This window comes from Armigeres subalbatus, chromosome 3 (assembly GCF_024139115.2).
Source record: "Armigeres subalbatus isolate Guangzhou_Male chromosome 3, GZ_Asu_2, whole genome shotgun sequence".
Lineage (NCBI taxonomy): Eukaryota > Metazoa > Arthropoda > Insecta > Diptera > Culicidae > Armigeres > Armigeres subalbatus.
Window position 1 is genome coordinate 123,004,156 of NC_085141.1, and position 26,422 is coordinate 123,030,577.

General features: G+C 43.2%; 1 protein-coding gene across 1 annotated transcript; it reads right to left on the minus strand.

Moving 5' to 3' along the window:
* Positions 1-1,320: 1,320 nt before the first annotated feature.
* LOC134227623 (uncharacterized) lies at positions 1,321-24,335 on the minus strand. The gene is made up of 4 exons (XM_062709237.1): positions 24,269-24,335; positions 2,076-2,259; positions 1,904-2,007; positions 1,321-1,778 (listed from the first exon to the last, which is right to left on the minus strand). The coding sequence occupies exons 1-4, from the start codon at positions 24,318-24,320 to the stop codon at positions 1,363-1,365; spliced, it is 756 nt and encodes a 251-aa protein (XP_062565221.1). The 5' UTR covers positions 24,321-24,335; the 3' UTR covers positions 1,321-1,362.
* Positions 24,336-26,422: the final 2,087 nt, after the last annotated feature.

Sequence of the window (26,422 nt, forward strand, 5' to 3'; positions counted from 1 at the left end):
AAGACTCATAACATATGACTATTCTTCTCTAGTTGTGCTATCGGGTATGGTTTGGAAATGTTTGGCATCGGTGCTATTCAAAAGTTTTTAAAAATCGTTTTTTACTCATTAAATAACCAAATAAAACATTTGTGAAACGATTTACTTCATTAATTTTTGTTCGGCAAACATTTGTCAATATCTGTTCAACACTTTGAAACAATAATATCAACACTTATCTGTAAATATTATTATTTTTTACAGAATACATGAAAATTTCACATAAAATGCACTTTGATGCTTATTTGACCCCAAAATCCCTTAAATTTCCAACTTTTGCCAACAAAACATATTTAGTGCCCTTCTGTGGATCCACAGTGAAGAGATAAACACAATTTTAGAATAATGTCTTAAAGATAAAATGACAAATAGTTTGGAAACTCGCGATATATGGGGCATTAGGGCAAAACGAGCTCGATTACTACACACAGAAGCGTTCCACGTCCATGAAACAGCACTCACTGAATTCTTTGTAAAATTATCTTTCGAATAAGCTCTTGATCTCTTCTGTAAGTTGTTCGTGAAGAAAGTTATCAATTTCTTCCACCTTTGAAATCGGATTTCCCCATTGTGCAATGATGCAAATTATGTTTTTTTCATCACAAAGATTGTATATGCAAAATTTCAGAGAAATAAAAAAATACAGAAATAAATCGACCTTCGATTTCACAGAGAATTGCTCTATAGCAAATAAATGACAGTATCTGCTTTCTGACAATAGATACGTGGGGGTGCTCACATCCGAATCTCCTCCCTGCATTTTGGCAAAAGCATTCAGGTTTGGGTTTCTGGGAAATGGTTTTCTACCGATTATCATACAATCGTTATTCCATGTATTATGTCTGTTTGTCAATGGTAATAGCTTATAGCTTGGGAATCCAGACAAAAATGTATATTATGTCCTCTAGGTTCGCAAATGACTGTCGAGCTTGCTGAATTTTTTCACCTTTTTGTAATTTGACTTAATATGGTTCTTGTTGACACATACCATACCAAACAAATAGTTTAAATTTTGATAACATTTAGATATTATAAGTTATGCCTGGGGATTAAATGTATTCGCGTAAACAAACTCGAATTATAGAAAATTAAACAATCCTTCCTCATGATTTTCTTTTTAGTAATCTTGTGTTATCGGTGTATGTCATCGTCTAATAAAAGGCAAAAATGCAAGCAAAAAAAAGTATTTTTAGCTCCTAAATAGTCATCAAAATTATATTTAGACTTAAGTGTTTTAAGCTCATAGAATTGTTTATTAATTAAGAAGAAATCTATGCCATATTTCGCAAGACTCGCAGCACCGTGTGTGTGACGGCATTTCGCCTATAATTTAATAATAAAGTGCTCCATTAGCCCTTCGCCTGTGAACTCGTGAAACATGGCACGTACCGAGGACTCGTAGCAGTGCATAGATAAACCTCTTAACCCCAACAGTAGTCTGCCCAGCCGGTAGCACGAGAAGGGTAGCAACGATGACGGCGAAGGCAAAGTACAACCAATCCCCCTGATGCTGGACACTGCTAGCGGTGTTGGCATTGGGGACAGTGGCCGGTCGGTGGTGCTTGCTGAAGCGATGATTTCTCTGGTCGGATAGCCCAGCGACGATGATACCATTGCCGAAGGAAGAGGTGGAGGGCCAACGATGCTCATCTGTTGCATGCTGTAGTGGCCTAAGGCGATCAGCGCCGTCTCGGATGTGCTTTCCAGTTGTTGAACTTCTTTAGCACTCAAGGCGTATTCTGGGAAGAAGAGAGATTAAACGATTGGTTTGAAAGATTTTCTGGCTGAATTGTTTTAGGAAAAGTTTCTGTCATTGACGTGTTTTGGTAGTATCAGAATTGCTCAATGGGATGCAAGCATTTACCTTTTCGACAAAGTATGATTGTTTCCAGCAGAGAAAGTTCGATTAGGTCCACTCGGAGTGCTTTTGTATGCTGCACAATGGACCGTAGTTGTTCATCGGCACATCTGCTTTTGAACGGTAATATATTTGGATACGGTATGAATGAGATTATCTAAATATTGATCCAACAAACCTTTCCACGATGGAGGATATATCGATGGACCAGTTGGCAACTCGTAAGATGAAACATTCGAACCACACGTGCTGCAAAATTCGATTCTGTTGCTCCCGACTAAACGTCGCGAAGCTTTCGTTTGCTCGAGCCTGACGAATGCATGCCGCAAGCACTTGTATCAGTATTTGAGTAGGGATATTATCTGTAATTATAGATTAGACAAATTAGATTCGGTTATTTTTTAATTAGATTAGGTTGAAAATGATCGATATACATAAAAACTTTTCAATATGCAATTCAAATACTACTTAAATGGGAATCTTAAAGCAGTAAATTGATACAGATACGGTAAATTCTGACACAGTGGAAACACTCAAAATTTTCATAAATGTTTTAAAACTTTCTATATTTTTTATTTAATTCTAAGCAGAAACTCTGATCTTTTCGCGATTTTCGCGGGAGTGCATAAGACACAAATAGTGAAAGTTTGGCGAAAATCAGTGATAAAATGGGTGAAAACGCTTAAGTTTTTATTGCTCAGAGTGCACCTACCGGCATTTATAGAACTATAGCGAGTTCTTCCCGCATAACATTAATTGGCATTTTTGCCTTTCTCGTATACTAAGTATACGGTAAAGGCTATATAATCGCTCCAAAAACAAACTTTTTATAGAAGGCCCGGAGACCCATAGTGTTATATACCGATCGACTCAGTTCGACGAATTGAGGTGATGTCTGTGTGTGTGTGTGTGTGTGTGTGTGTGTGTGTGTGTGTGTGTGTGTGTGTGTGTGTGTGTGTGTGTGTCTGTGCGCACCCACCCAAAAAAAATGTCACTCATTTTTCAGGTACTTATCCTTAACCGATTTACTCGCAACAAGTTGCATTCGACGCAGGACCATTGTTTCCTATTGAAAATTGCTCAGATCGGACTATGGGCTCGAAAGTTATGGCCAAAACACCACCTTTTTTTTATAGAAAAAATGTCACTCATTTTTCAGGTACTTATCCTTAACCGATTTACTCGCAACAAGTTGCATTCGACGCAAAATACTCTGTCATTGTTTCCTATTGAAAATTGGTCAGATCGGCCTATGGGCTCGGAAGTTATGGCCAAAATACCACTTTTTATAGAAAAATTGAGTAAAAAATTGTCACCGATTTACTCGCAACAAGTTGCATTCGACGCAGGATACTCTTCCATTGCTTCCTATTGAAAATTGGGCAGATCGGTGATTGCTCAAGAGTAATGGCCAAAATACTATTTTTATAATGCACGAGAAAGGCACCATTACCGCTAGGTGGATTAATCAGGGTTTTTTTTTATAAATCCGAAGGTTTTTAGTTTAGTTCAAAACTACCAAGAGTGACATCTGGAAGACATTACATCCTGCTGTGGAGCGTTTTTTTATTCCAAGGAGACGCTCGGTGTTTCACTCTAGAAGACTTGTGCGGTGGTAGTATTACGAACCTATCTCATTAGTGCGAAGGAGGCGCACGGTACGTGAGGAAGATACTTGTGCGGTGATAAAAGAACGAACTTTTTTCGTTAGTAAGGTACAGTGGGGCAAGTGGGTAAAGGAAATCGTATAGTTCATGTTCATCAAGTAATAAAAGTTTATATAATATTGAAATTGATCATATTTATGACATAACGAATCATCTATCCAATCTTTATATGCCTGCGAACAAGATTTTTGAAAAATACATTTAGGATACAAAATATTTGGAAACCAGAAAATCTGTTTGAATTTTTCACTTACCCCACTTGTGGTGTAAGTGAAAAAAATATTTTAAACGATGACTTTTCAATATAAGACCACATTTTCTGTTCATACATTTCGTGCAAATGATAATTATACTGAACAAAGCGTTCTGTTGTGATGCTTTTTGATTCTTCAAAAAAGACAAAGGACACTAGAGTGCCTTCATTAAATGTTTTTTATTTATTTTTTGTTTTCTTTACTTGAACTTTTTAAAACCCAACATTTCATCTCTATTTGTGTCGAGCATTCCTTTCTATTTCAGGTTTATAGTTAGATAATGAACCTTGGCGATAGTATTGTTTTGTGCATGCAGATAATAATGAAATAATAATCAAACATGGAATCATCAGTATTGTGCTTCAAACAATCCACAGATTTCAGTAGAAGTCTACATTAAAAAAATAGCTAAGTCTTCTAAATTTCGACTATATAAATAAATCATAGTTGTTGATATATCTGCAATAGTAGTGGTTCTTGTATTTAAGCTCCATTAATACAATTTTTTTCACAAATTTCAATCAAACATGGATTACTTAATAGGTACACTGACACGATTTTCACTTTCGGTTCTGATATAGTATTACCACGTATCACCAGAAGCCTTCGAATGAGTTTAAATTGGTATCATTTGTTCATATATGCTTAACAGAAATTATTTGTGTTTAAAAAAAATGGAGAAATGCATTCAGTGTGGGGAAATTTTCACTTGCCCCACCCGTGGTGAAAAACAGGCAAAGTCATAAAATATTTTTTCAAAATTTTTGATGTTCATGTGCGGTGATAAAAGAACGAACATTTTTTGTTAGTACCTACGAACGCAGTGCTCGGTACGCAAAGGGAAAAAACTTAAAAACGAAATACAGAACTTATCGTGGGTTTAAAGAGAGATTTACGCAGTAGAAATGGTCGGGTTTCATATTTTGTAAATGCGAACCCGATTAGTAAATTTCCTTCAAACCCGGACCCGACCCGAACCCGGAATAAAAAATCCCCGACCCGTACCCTAGAATTTTTGCATTCTTAAACCCGTATCCGACCCGAACCCGACTTAATATAGTTATTTGAACCCGAGCTGTTCCCTAACTAAAGTTTTCCCGGGAAATTCAAACTAGATATTTTCTAATTATCTTCAAATCAAAAAGGATGTAAGTCCAAACAATAAACTAGCCTCACAATTAACAAAATTGAATAAACTAAGGGAAACTATTTCATTCCACGTCGAACAGCCGTGAGAGACGGTCGTTTTCTCCACGGACAGTCGGTTTTCCTCGGGTTTTCCTGGACAGTCAGGTTTTTGCCGTAGGTTTTTTTTCAGTGGAAGTGCAGTAGATTGCGTCAATTACGCAAGGAAGTTTTTTCGTTATTAATCGGCGTCCATCCGCAAGTGAATAATTCATCGCCCCACACCGTCAGTACCACGTTTTGAGCAAAGCCAACAAAAATCGTCATCCCCGATCGCTCGTTTCAACCGCCGGCGTCCCGCCACCCCGCGGCGTCCAACAGTCCAGCTGCAGCGCTGAGCGAGTGGTCGTCCGTCCAGTCAAGTGTGAGCCGCAACAACCGGCGTTGGCGACATTGTAGTATTAGAGATAAGTATAGAAAGTTTCTTCTGCTGTTTTCCCCTTCCCACAATCTTTTCGATTAGTTTTTTTTTATTCTCTCGTCTTTCCCCTGTATTTCAAATCATTATTTTTGTGTTAGTTGTTTTTTTCTCTCTCCCAGTAGTAAGTGTTAATTTTAAATAGTGTGTGCCTCGCTCCCGCGGGTCACTTCGTGTCCGCAATGAGCGAAGGCGAGAATGGCGGGGGTATATTGTACTCCCAGTCTGATGGTACCATGTTGCATTCTAGTCTAACGGAAAATAAGAGAGTAGACACTAGCAACGCTGTTTCCCCTACGATTCCCCGCCACAAGGCCTACCCTCCCAACTCTAGTGGGCCATACGTTGTTTTTTTCCGATCCAAAGGCAAACGATTGAATATCAGTCAGATCAGTAAAGATCTGGAAAAGCGATTCTCGTCTGTCACAACCATTGACATGGTTGGGCCTAGTAAGCTGCGCGTCACTTGTTCTGATCGCAAACAGGCCAACGAGATTGCCACCTTTGAGCTCTTCACTCTAGAATATAAGGTTTATCTTCCATCAGCAGTGTGTGAGATCGGGGGAGTGATCACAGAGGGAGCATGACTTGCGATGATTTGAAACAAGGTTGCGGCCTTTTCAAAAATACTTCCCTGCCTCCTGTTAAGATACTGGACTGCAAACAAATGTATTCAGTGTCGCAGGAGGGGAAGAATCTAGTTTATTCGCCTTCAGACTCCTTCTGTGTGACCTTCTCCGGGTCCGCATTGCCTGATTATGTGGTGATTGGAAAACTTCGCCTACCTGTTCGGCTGTATGTACCGAAGGTAGTGAAGTACTGTGTTAATTGCAAGCAGCTGGGACACACCACTCACTACTGCCGCAATAAACCTCGCTGTGTATCGTGCGGAAAAAGCATGAGGATGGCGCGTTCAAGACGACGTCGAAATGTGTTTATTGCATCGAAGGCCATCCAAATGCTCTCGAAGCTTGCCCAACGTACATACAGCAGCGAATTCACCAGAAACGGTCTCTTCAGCAGCGTTCTCGACGAAGCTACGCCGAGATGCTGAGGAAGGCCGCTTCACCGGTTGTTTCTGACACCATCTACTCGTCTCTTCCTTTGGACGATCAAGGCAGCTCTGACTCTGAAGTTGGAAATGGGGTTCCCTTTGTTTTCAAAGGCTCAACGAGGAAAAGAGTAAAACAGAGCCAGCGACCCTCGAAAAGCCTAGAAAACAGCCTAAAAGTGAGTCCCATTCCAACATGGTCAAATCAGAAGCGGCCGGAAATGCGCAGAAACGTTAGATTTTTGTGGTTTCACATCAGGATGAACGAGAGTTTCCTCCACTCCCGGGAACATCTAGAATCCCAGATGTCCCAAGTTTTTCACATTTTCCACCAGAAATAGAGCATAGAGAGCGAACCAATGTTCACGCTTTCTGGCATCGTGGAACTCATCCTCAACTTCTTTGATGCTTCCGACCCCGTGAAGAACATGGTCAAAGCCGTTCTTCCTATTCTGACTCCTCTCCTGAAGCAGCTGGCTTCAAAAATGCCCCTCTTCGAGTCATTCGTATCCTTCGATGGCTAACTTAGTCAATAAGGGTAACATGATTTCGATTCTACAGTGGAACTGTCGAAGTATTCTTCCCAAATTAGATATTTTCAAATTTTTAGTTAACAAATTACAATGCGACGTTTTCGCTTTGTGTGAAACATGGCTAACACCAGATGTGAACCTTCATTTTCCGGATTTCAACATAATTCGTCGCGATCGGGCAAATCGTTATGGAGGGGTGCTGTTAGGGATCAAAAAACAACACTCCTTCTATAGAGTCGATCTTGCCCCGATGTCAGGCACCGAAGTCGTTGCATGTCAGGTGACTATCCGAGGAAAAGACCTCAGTATCGCCTCGATATATCTTCCTCCAAACACCGCGATATCTCGCAGAGATCTCTCGCACATCTGCTCGGTTATGCCCGAGCCACGGTTGCTCCTGGGAGATTTTAACTCCCACGGAACAGGCTGGGGGGAACTGTACGACGACAACCGTTCATCAATGATATACGACCTCTGCGACGACTTCAATATGTCAATTTTGAATACAGGAGAAGTTACACGAGTGGCTCCTCCAGCAAGAGATAGCCGTCTAGATCTTTCCATTTGTTCGAGCTCATTATCGTTGGACTGTACTTGGAAGGTGGTCCAAGATCCCCATGGTAGTGATCATTTGCCGATCGAAGTCTCGATTTCCAATGGACGTAATCCATCTGTTTCTATCGACCTCTCATATGACCTCACAAAGCACATCGATTGGGGAAAATATGCGGAGGCCATCATTAATGGTGTACAGTCGATAGATTCGCTTCCTCCGCGACAAGAGTACGAGTTTCTATCACAGTTGATCCTTGACAGCGCTCTTCAGGCACAACGCCGGCCGGTGCCAGGAGCTTCGGTTCGTAGGAAACCACACAGTCCGTGGTGGGATGTCGAGTGTACACAACTTTATCGCGAGAAATCTGGCGCGTTTAAAGAATTTCGGAAACACGGTTCGATCGTACTTCACAAACGATATATCGCGCTCGAGATCCAGTTCAAGAAGCTGGTCAAAGTGAAGAAACGCGGATATTGGCGCACTTTTGTTGAAGGTTTATCGCGCGAGACTTCAATGAAAACTCTGTGGACCGTCGGGAGAAGAATGCGCAACGCGTCGTCCGTAAACGAAGATCGTGAAAGCTCGTCGCGGTGGATACTCGACTTCGCAAAAAAAGTTTGTCCGGATTCGGTGCCGGTGAAGAAAGGGTCACGTGATTCTTTTGCTAACAGGGATGATATAGATCGCCCGTTTTCGATGATTGAATTCTCGCTTGCTCTCCTTTCATGTAACAATTCCGCTCCTGGGATGGATAGAATCAAGTTCAATTTACTCAAAAACCTCCCAGACGTCGCGAAGAGGCGCTTATTGAGCTTGTTCAATCAGTTACTGGAGTGCAACATTGTTCCGGATGATTGGAGGCAAGTGAGGGTAATAGCCATCCAGAAGCCCGGAAAACCCGCGTCGGATTGTAACTCGTATCGCCCCATCGCGATGCTGTCCTGTCTTCGGAAGCTGTTGGAGAAGATGATTCTCTTCCGGCTAGACAAATGGGTTGAATCGAATAGTTTGTTGTCAGATACACAATTTGGTTTCCGTAGGGGAAAGGGAACGAACGACTGTCTTGCGCTGCTTTCTTCAGAAATTCAGATTACTTTCGCTAAAAAAGAGCAAATGGGCTCAGTGTTTATGGACATTAAGGGGGCTTTTGATTCAGTTTGCGTTGATGTCTTATCTGACAAACTCCACGCGTGTGGACTTTCAACACTTTTGAACAACTATTTGTACAATTTGTTGTCAGAGAAGCGTATGAGTTTTTCTCATCGTGACTTGACAACTTCACGAATTAGTTACATGGGTCTCCCCCAGGGCTCATGTTTAAGCCCCCTTCTTTACAATTTTTATGTCAGAGACATTGACGAATGTCTCATGGAAAATTGCACGTTAAGACAGCTTGCGGATGACTGTGTTGTACTTATCCGTTTCGGGGCCAACCGCAGTTGATCTGCAAGGACCATTGCAAGATACTCTGGACAATTTGTCTACTTGGGCTACGAAGCTGGGTATCGAATTCTCTCCGGAGAAAACTGAGATGGTTGTCTTTTCAAAAAAACATAAACCGGCAAAATTCCCGCTCCAACTGATGGGTAAGACAATCACTCATAGCATGTCTTCAAAATACCTCGGGGTCTGGTTCGACTCGAAATGTACTTTCGGGAAGCACATTGTGTATCTGACACAAAAATGCCAGAATCGGATCAACTTCATGCGATCGATAACCGGAACATGGTGGGGAGCGCATCCCGAAGATCTTATAACGTTGTATCGAACAACCATTTTGTCGGTCCTCGAATATGGTAGTTTCTGCTTCCAGTCCGCGGCTAAAACACACATGTTGAAGCTTCAACGGATTCAGTACCGCTGTCTCCGTATCGCGTTAGGATGTATGAATTCGACTCATACGATGAGCTTGGAAGTACTCGCGGGAGTACTGCCTCTGACAGATCGTTTCGCGGAATTATCGCTCCGGTTCCTCATCCGCTGTGAGGTTCTCAATCCATTGGTCATTGACAACTTCGAGAAGCTGCTCGAACAAAACCCTCAATCTCGATTTATGAGTATTTACCACTGGTACATAACGCTGGAGGTAAGCCCTTCTTCGGTAGATACCAATCGTGCTAACTTCTTAGACTCCTTCAGTTCCTCTGTAATTTTTGATCTGTCCATGAAACAGGAGGTTCATGGAATACCAGACTTCCTTCGTCCGGAGGTCATACCTCCATTATTTGCAAGCAAATACGGGCACGCCAGCGAGGAGAGAAGCTTTTTCACAGACGGGTCAAAAATGGATGACTCCACTGGTTTCGGTGTTTTAACGTTTTTCATAGCGCCTACTTTAAGCTCAAAGAGCCTAGCTCCGTATATACTGCTGAGCTAGCAGCTATACACTATTCTCTCGGGCAGATCGCATCCCTACCTCCTGACCACTTTTTCATCTTCACCGACAGTCTAAGTTCCTTGGAGGCTGTTCGGTCAGTGAAAGCGGTTAAGCACTCAGCGTATCTCATGAATGGGATACGGAAAGCTTTGAGTGCTTTATCACAACGGTCTTACACAATCACCATGGCTTGGGTCCCTTCTCATTGCTCGATCCCGGGAAATGAGAAAGCGGACTCTCTGGCTAAGGTGGGCGCTATGGAAGGTGATATTTACGATCGGCAAATCACCTTCGATGAATTTTTCTCATTAGTTCGTCAGGAAACCTTGATCAGTTGGCAACAAAAATGGACAAATGGGGAGATGGGTAGATGGCTGTATTCAATTCGCCAACAGGTGTCGAAACGGCCATGGTTCAAAAAATTCGGACGAGACTTCATTCGAACCATGTGTCGTCTAATGTCCAATCACTACTCTTTAAATGCACATCTTTTTCGAGTGGGGCTCTCAGAAGGCAATCTCTGTGTTTGCGGCGCAGATTATCAGGATATTGACCATGTCGTGTGGGCGTGCGAGGAGCATCGTGGCCCTAGATCCGCGCTAACTGAACATCTTCGGGTCCGAGGAAAGCAGCCAAAGCCTATTAGGGAAGTGCTGGCGGGTCTTGATCTCGAATACATGTCCCTTGTCCACCAATTTTGAAAGTTACTGATGTTAGATTATAATTGTCGTCCATCCATCCCTTTGCTGTCGTAATTCCTTAAGAATGTCTTCCTCTTGTTGTACATCATCTCAATATCTGTCGTTAATCCCTCCCGTATGTCTTCCTCTCATCGTTGTCTCCCAAAACAAAAGTTTGTCTCGTTACAGATTTGAAACATTGCCAAGGATTTCAACTGTGTAAACATCAGCATTGTAATTAATTAAGCACCCTAAATTCCCTTCCTTTCCTATTGTATAATTGTATTCCCTAACCTCGACCAAACCGCGAGTCTTTCGGTTCCCCAAAACTAACATTATTGTATAAGAATCATGAAAAACTGTACTCTAAAACATGAATTCGGCTCCGTAACGCTTAACGGCAAATGAGCCTTCCAAATAAATGATAGTTTAAAAAAAAAAAAAAAAGGAAACTATTTGGAATTTCAGCGGAAAATTCTTCAGAATTTCCATTAGAAATTCTTTGGAGCTTCCATGGGAAATTCTTCGGAATTTCCACGGGATATTGTTCCATTTTTTTACGGGAAATTGTTCGGATTGGTTGTAGAACAAAAAGGTCAAAAGGTCGAAGGGCAAAAAGTCGAAGATCAAAAGGTCGAAAGGTCAAAAGGTCGAAGGGTCAAAAGTCGAAGGGGCAAAAGGTCGAAACATAAAATCTGTTTCAAAAGGCCGAAAGTAATAAGGTCGGAGGACAAAAGGTCGAAAGATATAAATTACGGTTGCAGATAGATTTCCGGGAGAAATCCCGAAGAAAAAATCTCTTAACTATTTTCCAGAGAGTTCCTGGAGGAATTTTCGGAAGAATCTCCGGGGCGTGAGTATGAGGTGTTTATCGAGGGCTTTCATGTGAGCTTCTGAAGAAATTCAAAGGGAATATCTGAAAATAACTCGAAGTAAATAATGAAGAGATCTTGGTGGAATTTCAAGAATAAGTTCGGATAGAATAGATAGATAGTTTACAAAGGAATTTCTGAATGATTTTCTGGTGGACGTTCTGGGAAAGGAGATGTGGATATTTCGAAGGAAATTTCTAAGTGAATTGTTGAAGAAATCACCTAAGAAATTTGGGAGTTTTTGGCATTGGCGTAACTAGCATCGATACCTGGAGGGCCTATAGCCCTTTCATACATTTTCTCTATTTTCAGCTTTTTTTTTAAATTATCGAACATTTTACCACCTCATTAATGGTAATGTAATAAATCCGGTCCAACCACCTGAGGCAATTGTGGATCAATCACACTCATCCATATTGTCTTTTTTCAAGCACGTGCTTTCTATCATAGCCCACAGTATCGAATTGTGTTTGTTTACCTGCCGATGATTGCTACAACGACTCAAATTGATGGCGTGTGGCTATTGCATCTAAGTGTCGGCTTTGTCCCGCACGCTCAAAGAACAATATGTGATGTGATGGCCGTCAGGTTCCCACCGAGGCAGTGAATATGTTTGCATATTTCTATAAATATTCTATCTATCTCAAATGAAACAAAAAATAATGCAATACTCCTCCAGGTATTCCGACGGGATTCCTCCAAGGATTCGGATGAGAGTCCTTCAGTGATTTCGATGGGAATGTTCCAAAGATTCCGACGGGAATCTCCAGAGATTCTGAAGGCAATCCACCAGGGATTCCAACAGAAGTATTCCAGGGATTCCAAATCCTACCGGAATTTTCCAGGGATTCCGTCGGGAATGTTCCAGGGATTCCAATGAGAATCTTTTAGATATCTTCCAGGAATACCGACGGAAATATTTCAGGAATTTGAAACGGGAATCCGAATGGAAAACTAACGGTAATGTTCCAGATATTTCGTCGAAAATTCTGCAGGAATTCCAATGTGAATGTTCCAGGGATTTCGTAGGCAATGTTCCGGGCATGTAGAAGCAAATCGTCGAAGATTTCCGAAGCAATCTGTAGAGGGATCCCGAAGCAAATCGTCGAGATGTTGAAGAGATGTTGAAGCAAATCGTTGACGGATTCCAAAGAAAATTTTTGATGGATTCCGAAGCAAATCATCGAAGGATTTCGAAGCAAATCGTTGAATGATTCCGAAGCAATTCGTCGTGGGACTCCGAAATAAATCGTTGTGGGAGTCCGGCAAATGCTGGGTAAAGCGTACCATTGGTACTTCGCGTACCTGAAGGAATAAAATAGACCCCATCTCGCGGTCCTTAGCCTCTTACCCAGCAACTCCTATCCCTACCTCCCCGCGGTGCTGGCCGGGATACGAGCAACCTTAGGGAAGATCGGGTAACCAACCCCGGTGGGAACTATGGTGGTATGCTGACAGGGAAGGGGGCTTTGCTCATCTCCGGAGGTGCAAATCTTACTGAGCGTCTGTTCTCCATGTCAGGATCGGCTCACAACAGCGTCTGTTCTCCATGTTAGGGTCGGCTGATTATCGTCCGAGTGCCAGCGAGGGACTCTAAGTGAAACTGTGCACCATGGTCCACCGGAAATAAGGAGGAATGGTCCTCCGGAAATTTAAGGGGTTTGGTGTCAGGCCCTGCAAGCCAGCCTTTAAAAAATCATAAGCAACGAACAATCAACAAGAGAGTACGGACCGGAACCATCGGCGAAGACCACTGCGACGAAAAGGGACTAGCGATTGGAAACTCGGTTCGTGGAACTGCAAATCTCTCAACTTCATCGGGAGCACACGCATACTCGCCGATGTGCTCAAGGACCGTGGATTCGGCATCGTAGCGCTGCAGGAGGTTTGTTGGAAGGGATCAATGGTGCGAACGTTTAGAGGTAATCATACCATCTACCAGAGCTGCGGCAGCACACACGAGCTGGGAACAGCTTTCATAGTGATGGGCGACATGCAAAGGCGCGTGATCGGGTGGTGGCCGATCAACGAGAGAATGTGCAGGTTGAGGATCAAAGGCCGGTTCTTCAACTTCAGCATAATCAACGTCCATAGGCCACACTCCGGAAGCACTGATGATGATAAGGACGCATTCTACGCGCAGCTGGAACGTGAGTACGACAGCTGCCCAAGCCACGACGTCAAAATCATCATAGGAGATTTGAACGCTCAGGTTGGCCAAGAGGAGGAGTTTAGACCGACTATTGGAAAGTTCAGCGCTCACCGGCTGACGAACGAAAACGGCCTACGACTAATTGATTTCGCCGCCTCCAAGAATATGGCCATTCGCAGCACCTACTTCCAACACAGCCTCCCGTATCGGTACACCTGGAGATCGCCACTGCAGACAGAATCACAAATCGACCACGTTCTGATTGATGGACGGCACTTCTCCGACATTATCGACGTCAGGACTTATCGTGGCGCTAACATCGACTCTGACCACTATCTGGTGATGGTTAAACTGCGCCCAAAACTATCCGTCATCAACAATGTTCGGTACCGACGACCGCCGCGGTACGACCTAGAGCGACTGAAGCAACCTGATGTCGCCACTGCATACGCGCAGCATCTCGAGGCAGCGTTGCCGGAAGAGGGTGAGCTCGATGGGGCCCCTCTTGAGGACTGCTGGAATACAGTCAAAGCAGCCATTAACGACGCAGCGGAGAACAACGTCGGGTATATGGGTCGAAGTCGACGGAACGATTGGTTCGACGAAGAGTGCAGACAGATTCTGGAGGAGAAGGACGCAGCGCGGGCGGTCGCGCTGCAGCAAGGTACCCGGCAGAACGTGGAACGTTATAGACGGAAGCGGAGACAACAGACCCGCCTTTTCAGGAGAAGAAACGCCGCCTGGAAGAAGCGGAGTGCGAGGAGATGGAACAGCTGTGCCGTTCTCAAGATACACGCAAGTTCTATCAGAAGCTCAACGCATCCCGCAAAGGCTTCGTGCCGCGAGCCGAAATGTGCCGGGATAAGGATGGGAGCATCTTGACGGACGAACGTGTGGTGATCGAAAGGTGGAAGCAGCACTACGAGGAACATCTGAATGGCGCTGAGAGTACAGGCAATGAAAGTGAAGGCAGCGGAGGAGATGACTACGTCAGTTCAGCGGACGATGGAAGCCAACCAGCCCCCACCTTGAGGGAAGTTAAGGATGCCATTCAACAGCTAAAGACCAATAAAGCAGCTGGTAAGGATGGTATCGGAGCTGAGCTCATCAAGATGGGCCCGGAAAAGCTGGCCACTTGCCTGCACAAACTGATAGTCAGAATCTGGGAAAACGAACAGCTACCGGAGGAGTGGAAGGAAGGGGTTATATGCCCCATCTACAAGAAAGGCGACAAACTGGAGTGTGAGAACTTTCGAGCGATCACCATCCTTAATGCCGCCTACAAAGTGATATCCCAGATCATCTTCCGTCGTCTGTCACCATTAGTGAACGAGTTCGTGGGAAGTTATCAAGCCGGCTTCGTTGACGGCCGCTCGACAACGGACCAGATCTTTACTGTACGGCAAATCCTTCAAAAATGCCGTGAATACCAGGTCCCAACGCACCATCTGTTCGTTGATTTCAAGGCGGCATACGACAGTATAGACCGCGTAGAGCTATGGAAAATTATGGACGAGAACAGCTTCCTGGAAAGCTTACCAGACTGATCAAAGCAACGGTGGAAGGTGTGCAAAACTGTGTGAAGATCTCGGGCGAACACTCCAGTTCGTTCGAATCGCGCCGGGGACTAAGACAAGGTGATGGACTTTCGTGCCTGTTGTTCAACATTGCGCTAGAAGGTGTCATGCGGAGAGCCGGGTGTAACAGCCGGGGAACGATCTTCAACAGATCCAGTCAATTTATTTGCTTCGCGGATGACATGGACATTGTCGGCCGAACATTTGCAAAGGTGGCAGAACTGTACACCCGCCTGAAACGTGAAGCAACAAAAGTTGGACTGGTGGTGAATGCGTCAAAGACAAAGTACATGCTTGTGGGCGGAACCGAGCGCGACAGGGTCCGCCTGGGAAGCAGTGTTACGATAGACGGGGATGCCTTCGAGGTGGTCGAGGAATTCATCTACCTCGGATCCTTACTAACGGCTGACAACAACGTTAGTCGTGAAATACGAAGGCGCATCATCTGTGGAAGTCGGGCCTACTACGGGCTCCAGAAGAAACTGCGGTCGAAAAAGATTCGCCACCGCACCAAATGTGTCATGTACAAGACGTTAATAAGACCGGTAGTCCTCTACGGACATGAATCATGGACAATGCTCGAGGAGGACTTGCAAGCACTCGGAGTATTCGAGAGACGGGTGCTTAGGACCATCTTTGGCGGTGTACAAGAAGACGGTGTGTGGCGGCGAAGAATGAACCATGAGCTCGCCCAGCTCTACGGCGAACCCAGTATCCAGAAGGTAGCTAAAGCCGGAAGGGTACGATGGGCAGGGCATGTTGCAAGAATGCCGGACAGCAACCCTGCAAAGATGGTGTTCGCTTCCGATCCGGCAGGTACGAGACGACGTGGAGCGCAGCGAGCGAGATGGGCAGACCAGGTGCAGAACGACTTGGCGAGCGTGGGGCGTATTCGAGGATGGAGAGATGCGGCCTCGAACCGTGTATTGTGGCGTCAAATTGTTGATTCAGTGTTATCTGTATAGATGTAGACTAAATAAATGAAATGGGAGTCCGAACTAAATCTACGAGGAATTTCGAAGCAAACTGTCGATGTATTCTGAAGCGAATCATAGAATAATTCCGAAGCAATTCGTCGAGCAAAATCCCACGCTCTTGGCCCATGTTCTGTCTCTGGGATTTTGAAGCAAATCATCAAAGGGATTTCGATCGTCGAGGGATTCCAAAGCAAATTATTAAGGGATTCCGAGGTTAAACGTCGAGAGACTTCAAATTAAATATTCAAGTGATTCCGAAGCAAACCGTCGAAGTATTCTGAAACGAAGCGCCAAGGAATTCCGAAGCAAATCTTTGAATGACTGCGGATGAATTCCGAAGAAAATCAACGCAAGATTTTGAAGAAAATCCTCCATGAATTATGATGGGTATCCCCCCCCCCCCATTCTCTAATCGACACCAGTGTGAATTCTTCTGGATTCCGGTTGGAATACTTCGATGATTCAGAAAGGAATTCTATAGAGATTCCAATGATAATTCCTATTGGATTCTGATGAGAATCCTTCTCGAACGCGGACACCTTCCTACATAACCGGTACCAAATATTTTTTCATAAAAAGTTCCTAATTTTGAGAAAACCCGAGAATCCAGAGGAATTCCTCCGGAAGTTCCTCCAAGAATTCATCCAGAAGTTTCTCCAGGAATTCCTCCGGAAATTCCTCCAGTAATTCCTCCGGAAGTTCCTCCAGGAATTTCTCCGAAAGTTCCTCCAGGAATTCCTCCGGAAGTTCCTCCAGGAATTCCTCCGGAAGTTCCTCCAGGAATTCCTCCGGAAGTTCCTCCAGGAATTCCTCCGGAAGTTCCTCCAGGAATTCCTCCGGAAGTTCCTCCAGGAATTCCTCCGGAAGTTGCTCCAGGAATTCCTCCGGAAGTTCCTCCAGGAATTACTCCGGAAGTTCCTCCAGGAATTCCTCCGGAAGCTCTTCCAGAAATTCCTCCGGAAGTTCCTCCAGGAATTCCTCTGGAAGTTCGTCCAGGAATTACTCCGGAAGTTCCTGCAGGAATGCCTTCGGCAGTTCCTCCAGAAATTTCTCCGGAAGTTCCTCCAGGGATTACTCCAGAAAGTTCTCCGGCACTTTCTCCAGGATTCATATGAGTTACTACATAAATTCCTCCATGAATTCTTTCAAAAATTCCTTCAAACATACATCCTAAATTATTGCCAAGTATTTCTCCGATAATGAATTATTGGCAGTGGCTGATTCACTACCCGCCGCTGCCACATCCAGGTGGTATAGTATATGTGTAAAATAGCCAGCATTAGTTAACCGCCGGAAATTTGTATGGCGAAAAACATCTAATGCGGGTTTTCTCAAAATTAGGAACTCTTTATGAAAAAATATTTGGTACCGGTTATGTAGGAAGGTGTCCGCGTTCGAAAAGGATTCTCATCAGAATCCAATAGGAATTATCATTGGAATCTCTATAGAATTCCTTTCTGAATCATTGAAGTATTCCAACCGGAATCCAGAAAAAATCACACTGGATTCCTTTTAGTGTCGATTAGAGAATCGGTGGAGGATATCCATCATAATTCATGAAGGATTTTCTTCAAAATCTTGCGTTGATTTTCTTCGGAATTCATCCGCAGTCATTCAAAGATTTGCTTCGGAATTCCTTGGCGCTTCGTTTCAGAATACTTCGACGGTTTGCTCCGGAATCACTTGAATATTAAATTTAAAGTCGCTCGACGTTTAACCTCGGAATCCCTTAAAAATTTGCTTTGTAATCCCTCGACGATCGAAATCCCTTTGATGATTTGCTTCAAAATTCCTGGAGGAACTTCCAGAGGAATTAATGGAGGTTCTTCCAGAACAATTCCTGGAGGACCTTCCAGAGGAATTCCTAGAGGACCTTCCAGAGGAATTCCTGAAGGAACTTTCAGAGGAATTCCTGGAAGAACTTCCAGTGGAATTCCTAGAGGCACTGCCGAAGGAATTCCCGGGGGAACTTCCGGAAGAATTTCCGGAGGAACTTCCGGAAGAATTCTTGGAGGAACTTTTGGAACAATTCCTGGAGGAACTTCGAGATGAGTATGTACTTCGAGGAACTTACGGAAGAACTTGCTAAGGAAATCCTGGTGAAAAACATCTTCGGTAATTCCAGTAAGACGTCATATAGGAATCTTAGAGGGAACTCCTGATTGCATTTCTAGTGGAATCCAGGGATGAATTTTTGAAAGAACTCCTGGGGACTATTATATCAAATAACTGTTATACCATTATATCAAATGAATAAGTAAAATAAAAATAACTATTCATTCAAATAAATTTATCCTCATTTAAGTAACTCTGCTATTTTATTTCTCAAGAAAAAAATTGTCAGTTTATAGATTGGAACTAAACTTACTGTAAAATGTATAAAATAATTAAACATCTTGTCGCAAATTCAACTTTATGAAACACAATTTCCATGATTCTACAATTTACTCATTATGGATTTTTTTTCTAGAACGAGTTCTAGAACTGGAACTAACTTCCTTGACAGATAAAAGAATTCCTAAACATAATAATTGTTCAATCAGTTGGATAATTATTCTGCTTCCAAAACAACTATCCATACATCCATAATCACACAATTTCAATCATTGCTGATGATACTCTAAGAATATGTAATCAGCTGTTTCAGATGTTCCTTGAATTGTATAATAGTATATTTTGTGTTACGTAAGACTGTCAAACAACTATGACAAGCTGCTTTTTTATAGTTTTGCTACTAAATTCGTTATAAGCTCATAATGATAATTTAAATTTTTTTTTTTCATAATCATCTTTAAATCAAATATGAAAATATTACGCAGCACATGAAGGACCCCTCGCTTGTACCATGATCCGAACATATTCAAAATTAACTAAAATCGTACAAAAAATTGAATATATTTTATTGTGTACGTACTATTGAGGTAAAATTTTTTTAAGTCATTGATGATTTTTTCCTACTTTTAATCAACGTCTGTTCTTTCGAGTAGCGCATATTTATATAATTATATTTCATCTGATAATATTTCATTCTAGAATTTTCCCTTTGTTTAAACATAGGGTATTTTCAGTGATTTTGAGCGAAAACAAAAATTCGGGGGAATAGAGGGTTAAGTCTGTATACAATATAAGATATAATTCGTATGAACATTCTATGATTAAAATAATGAAACCTCTAATCTATGTCTACTTGACTATTTGTCCTGTCCATATTTTGTCTTTTAGATCTTTTGTCCTTTCGACCTTTTGATTTAGAGTTATTTATTTCATCCTTTTTTTTTCTTCAACCTTTTGTCTCAAAAAAATTCTTTGGATTTCAATGAAATAATTTTTTAATATATTTTTTTAATTTTTCACAGGGATAGTTTGCGGATAAAGCTAATTGCCCAAAAAGCCAAAAAAATCGATTGGTCGAATAGGATATTTGGCAGAATATACCATTTGGCCGAAAATGTAATTCGAACGGGTCAAATGGCCGCAAATGCCATTTGCTTAACGGGTCTAAAACGTCAACCCGTGCGGCCAAATGGTCCATTCTGCCAAATATCCCATTTGATCAAACACCTTTTCCAACCAAAGCATCAGTTCAGCCGTATGTTTTCATTTTCATTTATTTAGTTAACATCTAAACAGATAACACTGAATCAACAATTTGACGCCACAATACACGGTTCGAGGCCGCATCTCTCCATCCTCGGATACGCCCCACGCTCGCCAAGTCGTTCTGCACCTGGTCTGCCCATCTCGCTCGCTGCGCTCCACGCCGTCTCGTACCTGCCGGATCGGAAGCGAACACCATCTTTGCAGGGTTGCTGTCCGGCATTCTTGCAACATGTCCTGCCCATCGTACCCTTCCGGCTTTAGCTACCTTCTGGATACTGGGTTCGCCGTAGAGTTGGGCGAGCTCATGGTTCATTCTTCGCCGCCACACACCGTCTTCTTGCACACCGCCAAAGATGGTCCTAAGCACCCGTCTCTCGAATACTCCGAGTGCTTGCAAGTCCTCCTCGAGCATTGTCCATGTTTCATGTCCGTAGAGGACAACCGGTCTTATAAGCGTCTTGTACATGACACATTTGGTGCGGTGGCGAATCTTTTTCGACCGAAGTTTCTTCTGGAGCCCGTAGTAGGCCCGACTTCCACAGATGATGCGCCTTCGTATTTCACGACTAACGTTGTTGTCAGCCGTTAGCAAGGATCCGAGGTAGACGAATTCCTCGACCACCTCGAAGGTATCCCCGTCTATCGTAACACTGCTTCCCAGGCGGGCCCTGTCGCGCTCGGTTCCGCCCACAAGCATGTACTTTGTCTTTGACGCATTCACCACCAGTCCAACTTTTGTTGCTTCACGTTTCAGGCGGGTGTACAGTTCTGTCACCTTTGGAAATGTTCGGCCGACAATGTCCATGTCATCCGCGAAGCAAATAAATTGACTGGATCTGTTGAAAATCGTACCCCGGCTGTTACACCCGGCTCTCCGCATGACACCTTCTAGCGCAATGTTGAACAACAGGCACGAAAGTCCATCACCTTGTCTTAGTCCCCGGCGCGATTCGAACGAACTGGAGTGTTCGCCCGAGATCTTCACACAGTTTTGCACACCATCCACCGTTGCTTTGATCAGTCTGGTAAGCTTTCCAGGGAAGCTGTTCTCGTCCATAATTTTCCATAGCTCTACGCGGTCTATACTGTCGTATGCCGCCTTGAAATCAACGAACAGATGGTGCGTTGGGACCTGGTATTCACGGCATTTTTGAAGGATTTGCCGTACAGTAAAGATCTGGTCCGTTGTCGAGCGGCCGTCAACGAAGCCGGCTTGATAACTTCCCACGAACTCATTCACTAATGGTGACAGACGACGGAAGATGATCTGGGATATCACTTTGTAGGCGGCATTAAGGATGGTGATCGCTCGAAAGTTCTCACACTCCAGTTTGTCGCCTTTCTTGTAGATGGGGCATATAACCCCTTCCTTCCACTTCTCCGGTAGCTGTTCGGTTTCCCAGATTCTGACTATCAGTTTGTGCAGGCAAGTGGCCAGCTTTTCCGGGCCCATCTTGATGAGCTCAGCTCCGATACCATCCTTACCAGCTGCTTTATTGATTGGCATCCTTAACTTCCCTCAAGGTGTGGGCTGGTTGGCTTCTATCGTCCGCTGAGCTGACGTTGTCATCTCCTCCGCTGCCTTGACTTTCACTGCCTGTACTCTCAGCGCCATTCAGATGTTCCTCGTAGTGCTGCTTCCACCTTTCGATCACCACACGTTCGTCCGTCAAGATGCTCCCATCCTTATCCCGGCACATTTCGGCTCGCGGCACGAAGCCTTTGCGGGATGCGTTGAGCTTCTGATAGAACTTGCGTGTATCTTGAGAACGGCACAGCTGTTCCATCTCCTCGCACTCCGCTTCTTCCAGGCGGCGTTTCTTCTCCTGAAAAAGGCGGGTCTGCGGAGCAAAAAAAATCTGCCCAGACAACCAGAATGCATGCATAATTGAATTGTTTTTCTGTTATGCGACGCCTTTGCGCACAAATTTCATCGCATAATAGTCGCGAAAACGCTTTTTACGTACAAAAGTGGAGGCGATATATATGTATTTCTTATCCGACGTTGCACGGTAGTGTATGCGATATGCACGATTTTTAGGCGAGTTTGTTCGTTATACATTGCGATGTAGTTTGTGATAACAAACTATGTTTGACAGATAATCCGATTTCATTTGGGTTTGTTTGCAGGAATATGCGATGTCAACAAATGAAGCTTGAATAAACTCGTAAAATAGCCTACTGTGCGGGAAAAGATATAAATGAACTGATGAAATTCGCACCACAATGCGATTTTGATGAAATATGGATCGGTAAGCGATGTTAATCGTGCATTCTTATGCGATGTGTGGTTGTCTGGGTCCGCTTCCGTCTATAACGTTCCACGTTCTGCCGGGTACCTTGCTGCAGCGCGACCGCCCGCGCTGCGTCCTTCTCCTCCAGAATCTGTCTGCACTCTTCGTCGAACCAATCGTTCCGTCGACTTCGACCCATATTCCCGACATTGTTCTCCGCTGCGTCGTTAATGGCTGCTTTGACTGTATTCCAGCAGTCCTCAAGAGGGGCCCCATCGAGCTCACCCTCTTCCGGCAACGCTGCCTCGAGATGCTGCGCGTATGCAGTGGCGACATCAGGTTGCTTAAGTCGCTCTAGGTCGTACCGCGGCGGTCGTCGGTATCGGACATTGTTGATGACGGATAGTTTTGGGCGCAGATTAACCATCATCAGATAGTGGTAAGAGTCGATGTTAGCGCCACGATATGTCCTGACGTCGATAATGTCGGAGAAGTGCCGTCCATCAATCAGAACGTGGTCGATTTGTGATTCTGTCTGCAGTGGTGATCTCCAGGTGTACCGATACGGGAGGCTGTGTTGGAAGTAGGTGCTGCGAATGGCCATATTCTTGGAGGCGGCGAAATCAATTAGTCGTAGGCCGTTTTCGTTCGTCAGCCGGTGAGTTCAGCCGTATGTCCAGTTCGCCAATATTACTAAATGACCTTTTCTGCCAAACAACCATTTCGGCCAAACGCCATTTTCGGCCACATGGCCAGATGACATTTTTTTCAGGTGGGTTTCAATCAAATGACACATTTGACCAAACAACTTTTGACATTGTGGTCTTCAGCCAAACAACCTTTCCCATCGTTTGGCCGAAAGTCATTTGGTGGAAACCCTAATGCCACTTGGCCGAATAAAACTGTTGTTAGGTCGAAAATGGTTCGGCCGAAAATGTCAGTTGGCCGGAAGCGATTTAGGGCCGAAAGGGATATACGATCGAACTAGCAACACGCAACAGATCATCATGGCGTTTGGCAGAAAGGGTTATATGGCCAAAATTATCTACCCATTAGGCCAGATGGCCCTTTTTGGCAAACGATTAGTTCAGACAAACGTTTTTTTTTCGGACAAATAACCAATTTGGAGAAACGACTTCCTCATTTCCATAAGAGTTTCATTTGAGTTTCTTAAAGAAGTTATTATAAATTCGCACGGATTTTATTTAATTTCCAAGGGAAACTCTTTGAAGAATCCTTGTAAATTTTCTACATATATGCATTTCCACTCTTCAAAACATCCACAGAATTTTTTTTCAATATATTGATGGAAATTTGCTCCAATAAAATAAGTTTGGAAATTCCAATTTCAATACAAATTTTTTCAGAGTTTACACTGGGAGTTCTTCTTAGTTTTTATGAAAAGCTTTGAAATATTGTAAGGAACTTTAAAAAAAATGATTTCTACGAGAAATTCTCTGAAGCTACACGGGATTCTGATTCGGGGATATCAATTGAGAAATTCTAAGGGAATTCAACTGGTTCTTCGGAATTTTTACGGAAAATTTAAATTGGCGTGGAAGAATTATAGATTAGCGGCTTGACAGATTTTAAACGGCTACACGGCTGTACAAAGTGAATCAAAATGATTTTTTTGAATTGTAATAATATTTACCGCGATAAAATCTCATTGGTCCATTCCGGCTTGTCAACAATTTTTTAACCCAACCCAAACCATCTTACAATTACTACCCAACTTTTGAACTAGCATTTGGCTGACATTCTCTTTAATTTTAAAAAGTACATGGAATTGTTCTTCTCGTGGAGTGGAACTATTTATTCAAACATCGGCATAAAAGTGATGTATTACGGAAAAGTGCGGTTCATTCGTTTCTGGCTCATGTATTTAGTGTGCTCCAGAAATTTGAGTTATTCTGGATAAAAAATGTCTGAGCACAAGCCGGTTCAAGTTTGTATAGATATTGGTATGAATTAGTAATTAAATGTTCATTAAACTTTAACTCCACAAAAAACAAGAAGATACTAATCCTCGTTCCAGTAATTACTAATTGATTTGAATCTAGGTTGTAAATATTCGACCATAATAATTAAACTTATAGATGTACTTGGTAAATATATGTATATCACTTTAGCATGTGGTATTCAATATTCTTGTATCAAGTAAACTTTCATATTTTTCTAGTGATACTTAACGATCAAATATGTTGTTCAATGCTTGCTAACGTAGTAACCACTCACCTTCAGTAGACAGTTCCGTAGACGACCTGGACATCACTGGCCTCTTCAGCATTATCCGAGAGTGTAGTTTCCGATTTTTTCTCGGTCCGCGTTCATCCTGTACGGCCGCAGCGTTCATCCCCACGAAGAAGCACTTTTGCAGTCTGCAAAACGGGCACCAATTTCTACGAGCTTTATCCACTGAACAACCTCCCTGCCCAGCTGGAGTAATGTAAACCCGGATGTTTATATTCGCGGCTTATGGTGGACTTCTATACTTTACTCACATATACAAGTGTAGAATGCCCGTTTCCTGATGCTGCGTTTGAAAAAGCAAGAGCACCCATCGCAGCAGATGGATCCATAGTGCTTACCGGAACTCCGATCACCACAAACCCTACAGAACATGGCGGAAGCCATATTGTCTTTGATTTGATTGCTCCTTTCGACGTACAACGCGAGGTCACCTTTCGCGCCAACCAGGATATGGCGCATCCTGACCGTTTGACCACCGTTTATATAGATTTATCGGCGGAACCTTCAAGTGCCCACTAAACTGCCAATCGGACGTGGTGTCCTTTCTCTTTCCGCATATATGTGTTAGCATGACTTATTTATTTCGAGCCGCAGCGACATTCGTTTTGCCTCTTATCAAGAAAAGAAAATCTGAAAATCTTTGCACCATGCCTGACATGTTTGCCCATCGACACGTTTCATTACTACCGAATGGAAGAAAGCATTCTAGTCCTGACGTCCCCCAGCGCGCTTATCGGTGCGGTGAAGCGCGTGAGGGAAGCGCTTAGGCAAATAATAGGGAAAATGGTCAAGTCATTTTGCTGCTGCTGGCTCCCCAGCACCAGCACAGGGTGGTGGTTTTGTATAGTTACCACACAAAGACGACATTCACCGGCCCGTGTCTAATGCCGACAATCACTGAACTCCGAGGATGCTTGTCGTATGTTAAACATAATTGACAACAACTCCTTTAACGGTTGACAGGACTTTGTCTGACGAATTATGTGACTGTGGAGAGCGATAAAGGAAGTTGGTTTTTGTTGGCGAATGCGATGGTAGTTGGGTTGGAAGGGTGTTACCGTGACACCGTTTTCCAAAAGTTCGAAGTTTTTGAGTACAACACGGACTGTGTTTGCAAACCATTAAGCATCCGATCCCACATAGGGACGTTCTGATATTTCCGGAATATGGGAATAGAGAAATTTACACAAAAAGGTCTTCTACAATACCAACGAAAATTTGTTCGAATTTGCATGGAAATTTAGATAAATTTCGTGTGGAAAATCAGAAGAATTTATTGTAAACATGAAAGAATTTTTGGTGACTTTTTCTAAATTTCACAGAAAATTTTTGGTATTTTTGCTGGAAATTCTTCTGAATGTCCGCTAGAAGGTTTCCCTCCTAATTTCCCAACAAAAAATTCAAAAAGTTACGGAATATTCTTTTGAAGTTTCACAGGAAACCCAGCGTTATTTTCAACAAACTCCTCAAACGAAGAAATGTTTCCGAATTCGTACGGAAAATTCATCCAATATACCACGGGATTTTTTTTTTCGAATTTCTACGGGAGATTATTTCGGGAAAACTATTCCAAATTTCCTCTGAAAATTCTACAGCCATAAAGCCTACAAAGGTCAGAGGACAAAGGACAAATGACAAAAAAGGACAAAGGAAAAAGATCAAAGGGCAATGATATGGTAGCTTATTTAAATCAAATTCGGTCTTTTAATTTTATTTATTATTATTGATACATTTGAAATAAAACGTGCATCTTGAACGTTTTTCCTATGATAGTGTGTTCATTAGGGTGAGAATATACGAACATAACACATTTCTAACTTTGAAGTGGAAGGAAAGTGCCACAAATCGCATGTCGCAATCAATTTCCACCGTTTCATATTCTATTAGCGCCTTGATCAGATCATCTGTTGGTGATAATCGACGTTGCTTGTCATCGTTGTTGGCTGGTTGGCTTTGCCATTTCCCCATCGGTCCCACGCTGTGTGTATATTGGATTGTATAAACAGATTGACTGTAGTCCACTGCACTGGTAGTACGAGCAGGCATAAATACTTACCTCTGTTCTGTTCCGCCGGACAGCTTATGGAAGGAGAACACGCGCTCACCACCGTTAATAGGCAGGACTGATTGTACCGGAGT

Excerpts from the sequence above, each read along its gene's own strand:
- LOC134227623 (XM_062709237.1), bottom strand. The coding sequence starts at position 24,320 with ATGCTGAAGAGGCCAGTGATGTCCAGGTCGTCTACGGAACTGTCTACT. Across the intron at positions 2,008-2,075 it reads ATATCCTCCATCGTGGAAAG|ATGTGCCGATGAACAACTAC; the intron begins GTTTGTTGGATC and ends GTTCAAAAGCAG. Across the intron at positions 1,779-1,903 it reads AATCATACTTTGTCGAAAAG|AATACGCCTTGAGTGCTAAA; the intron begins GTAAATGCTTGC and ends TCTTCTTCCCAG.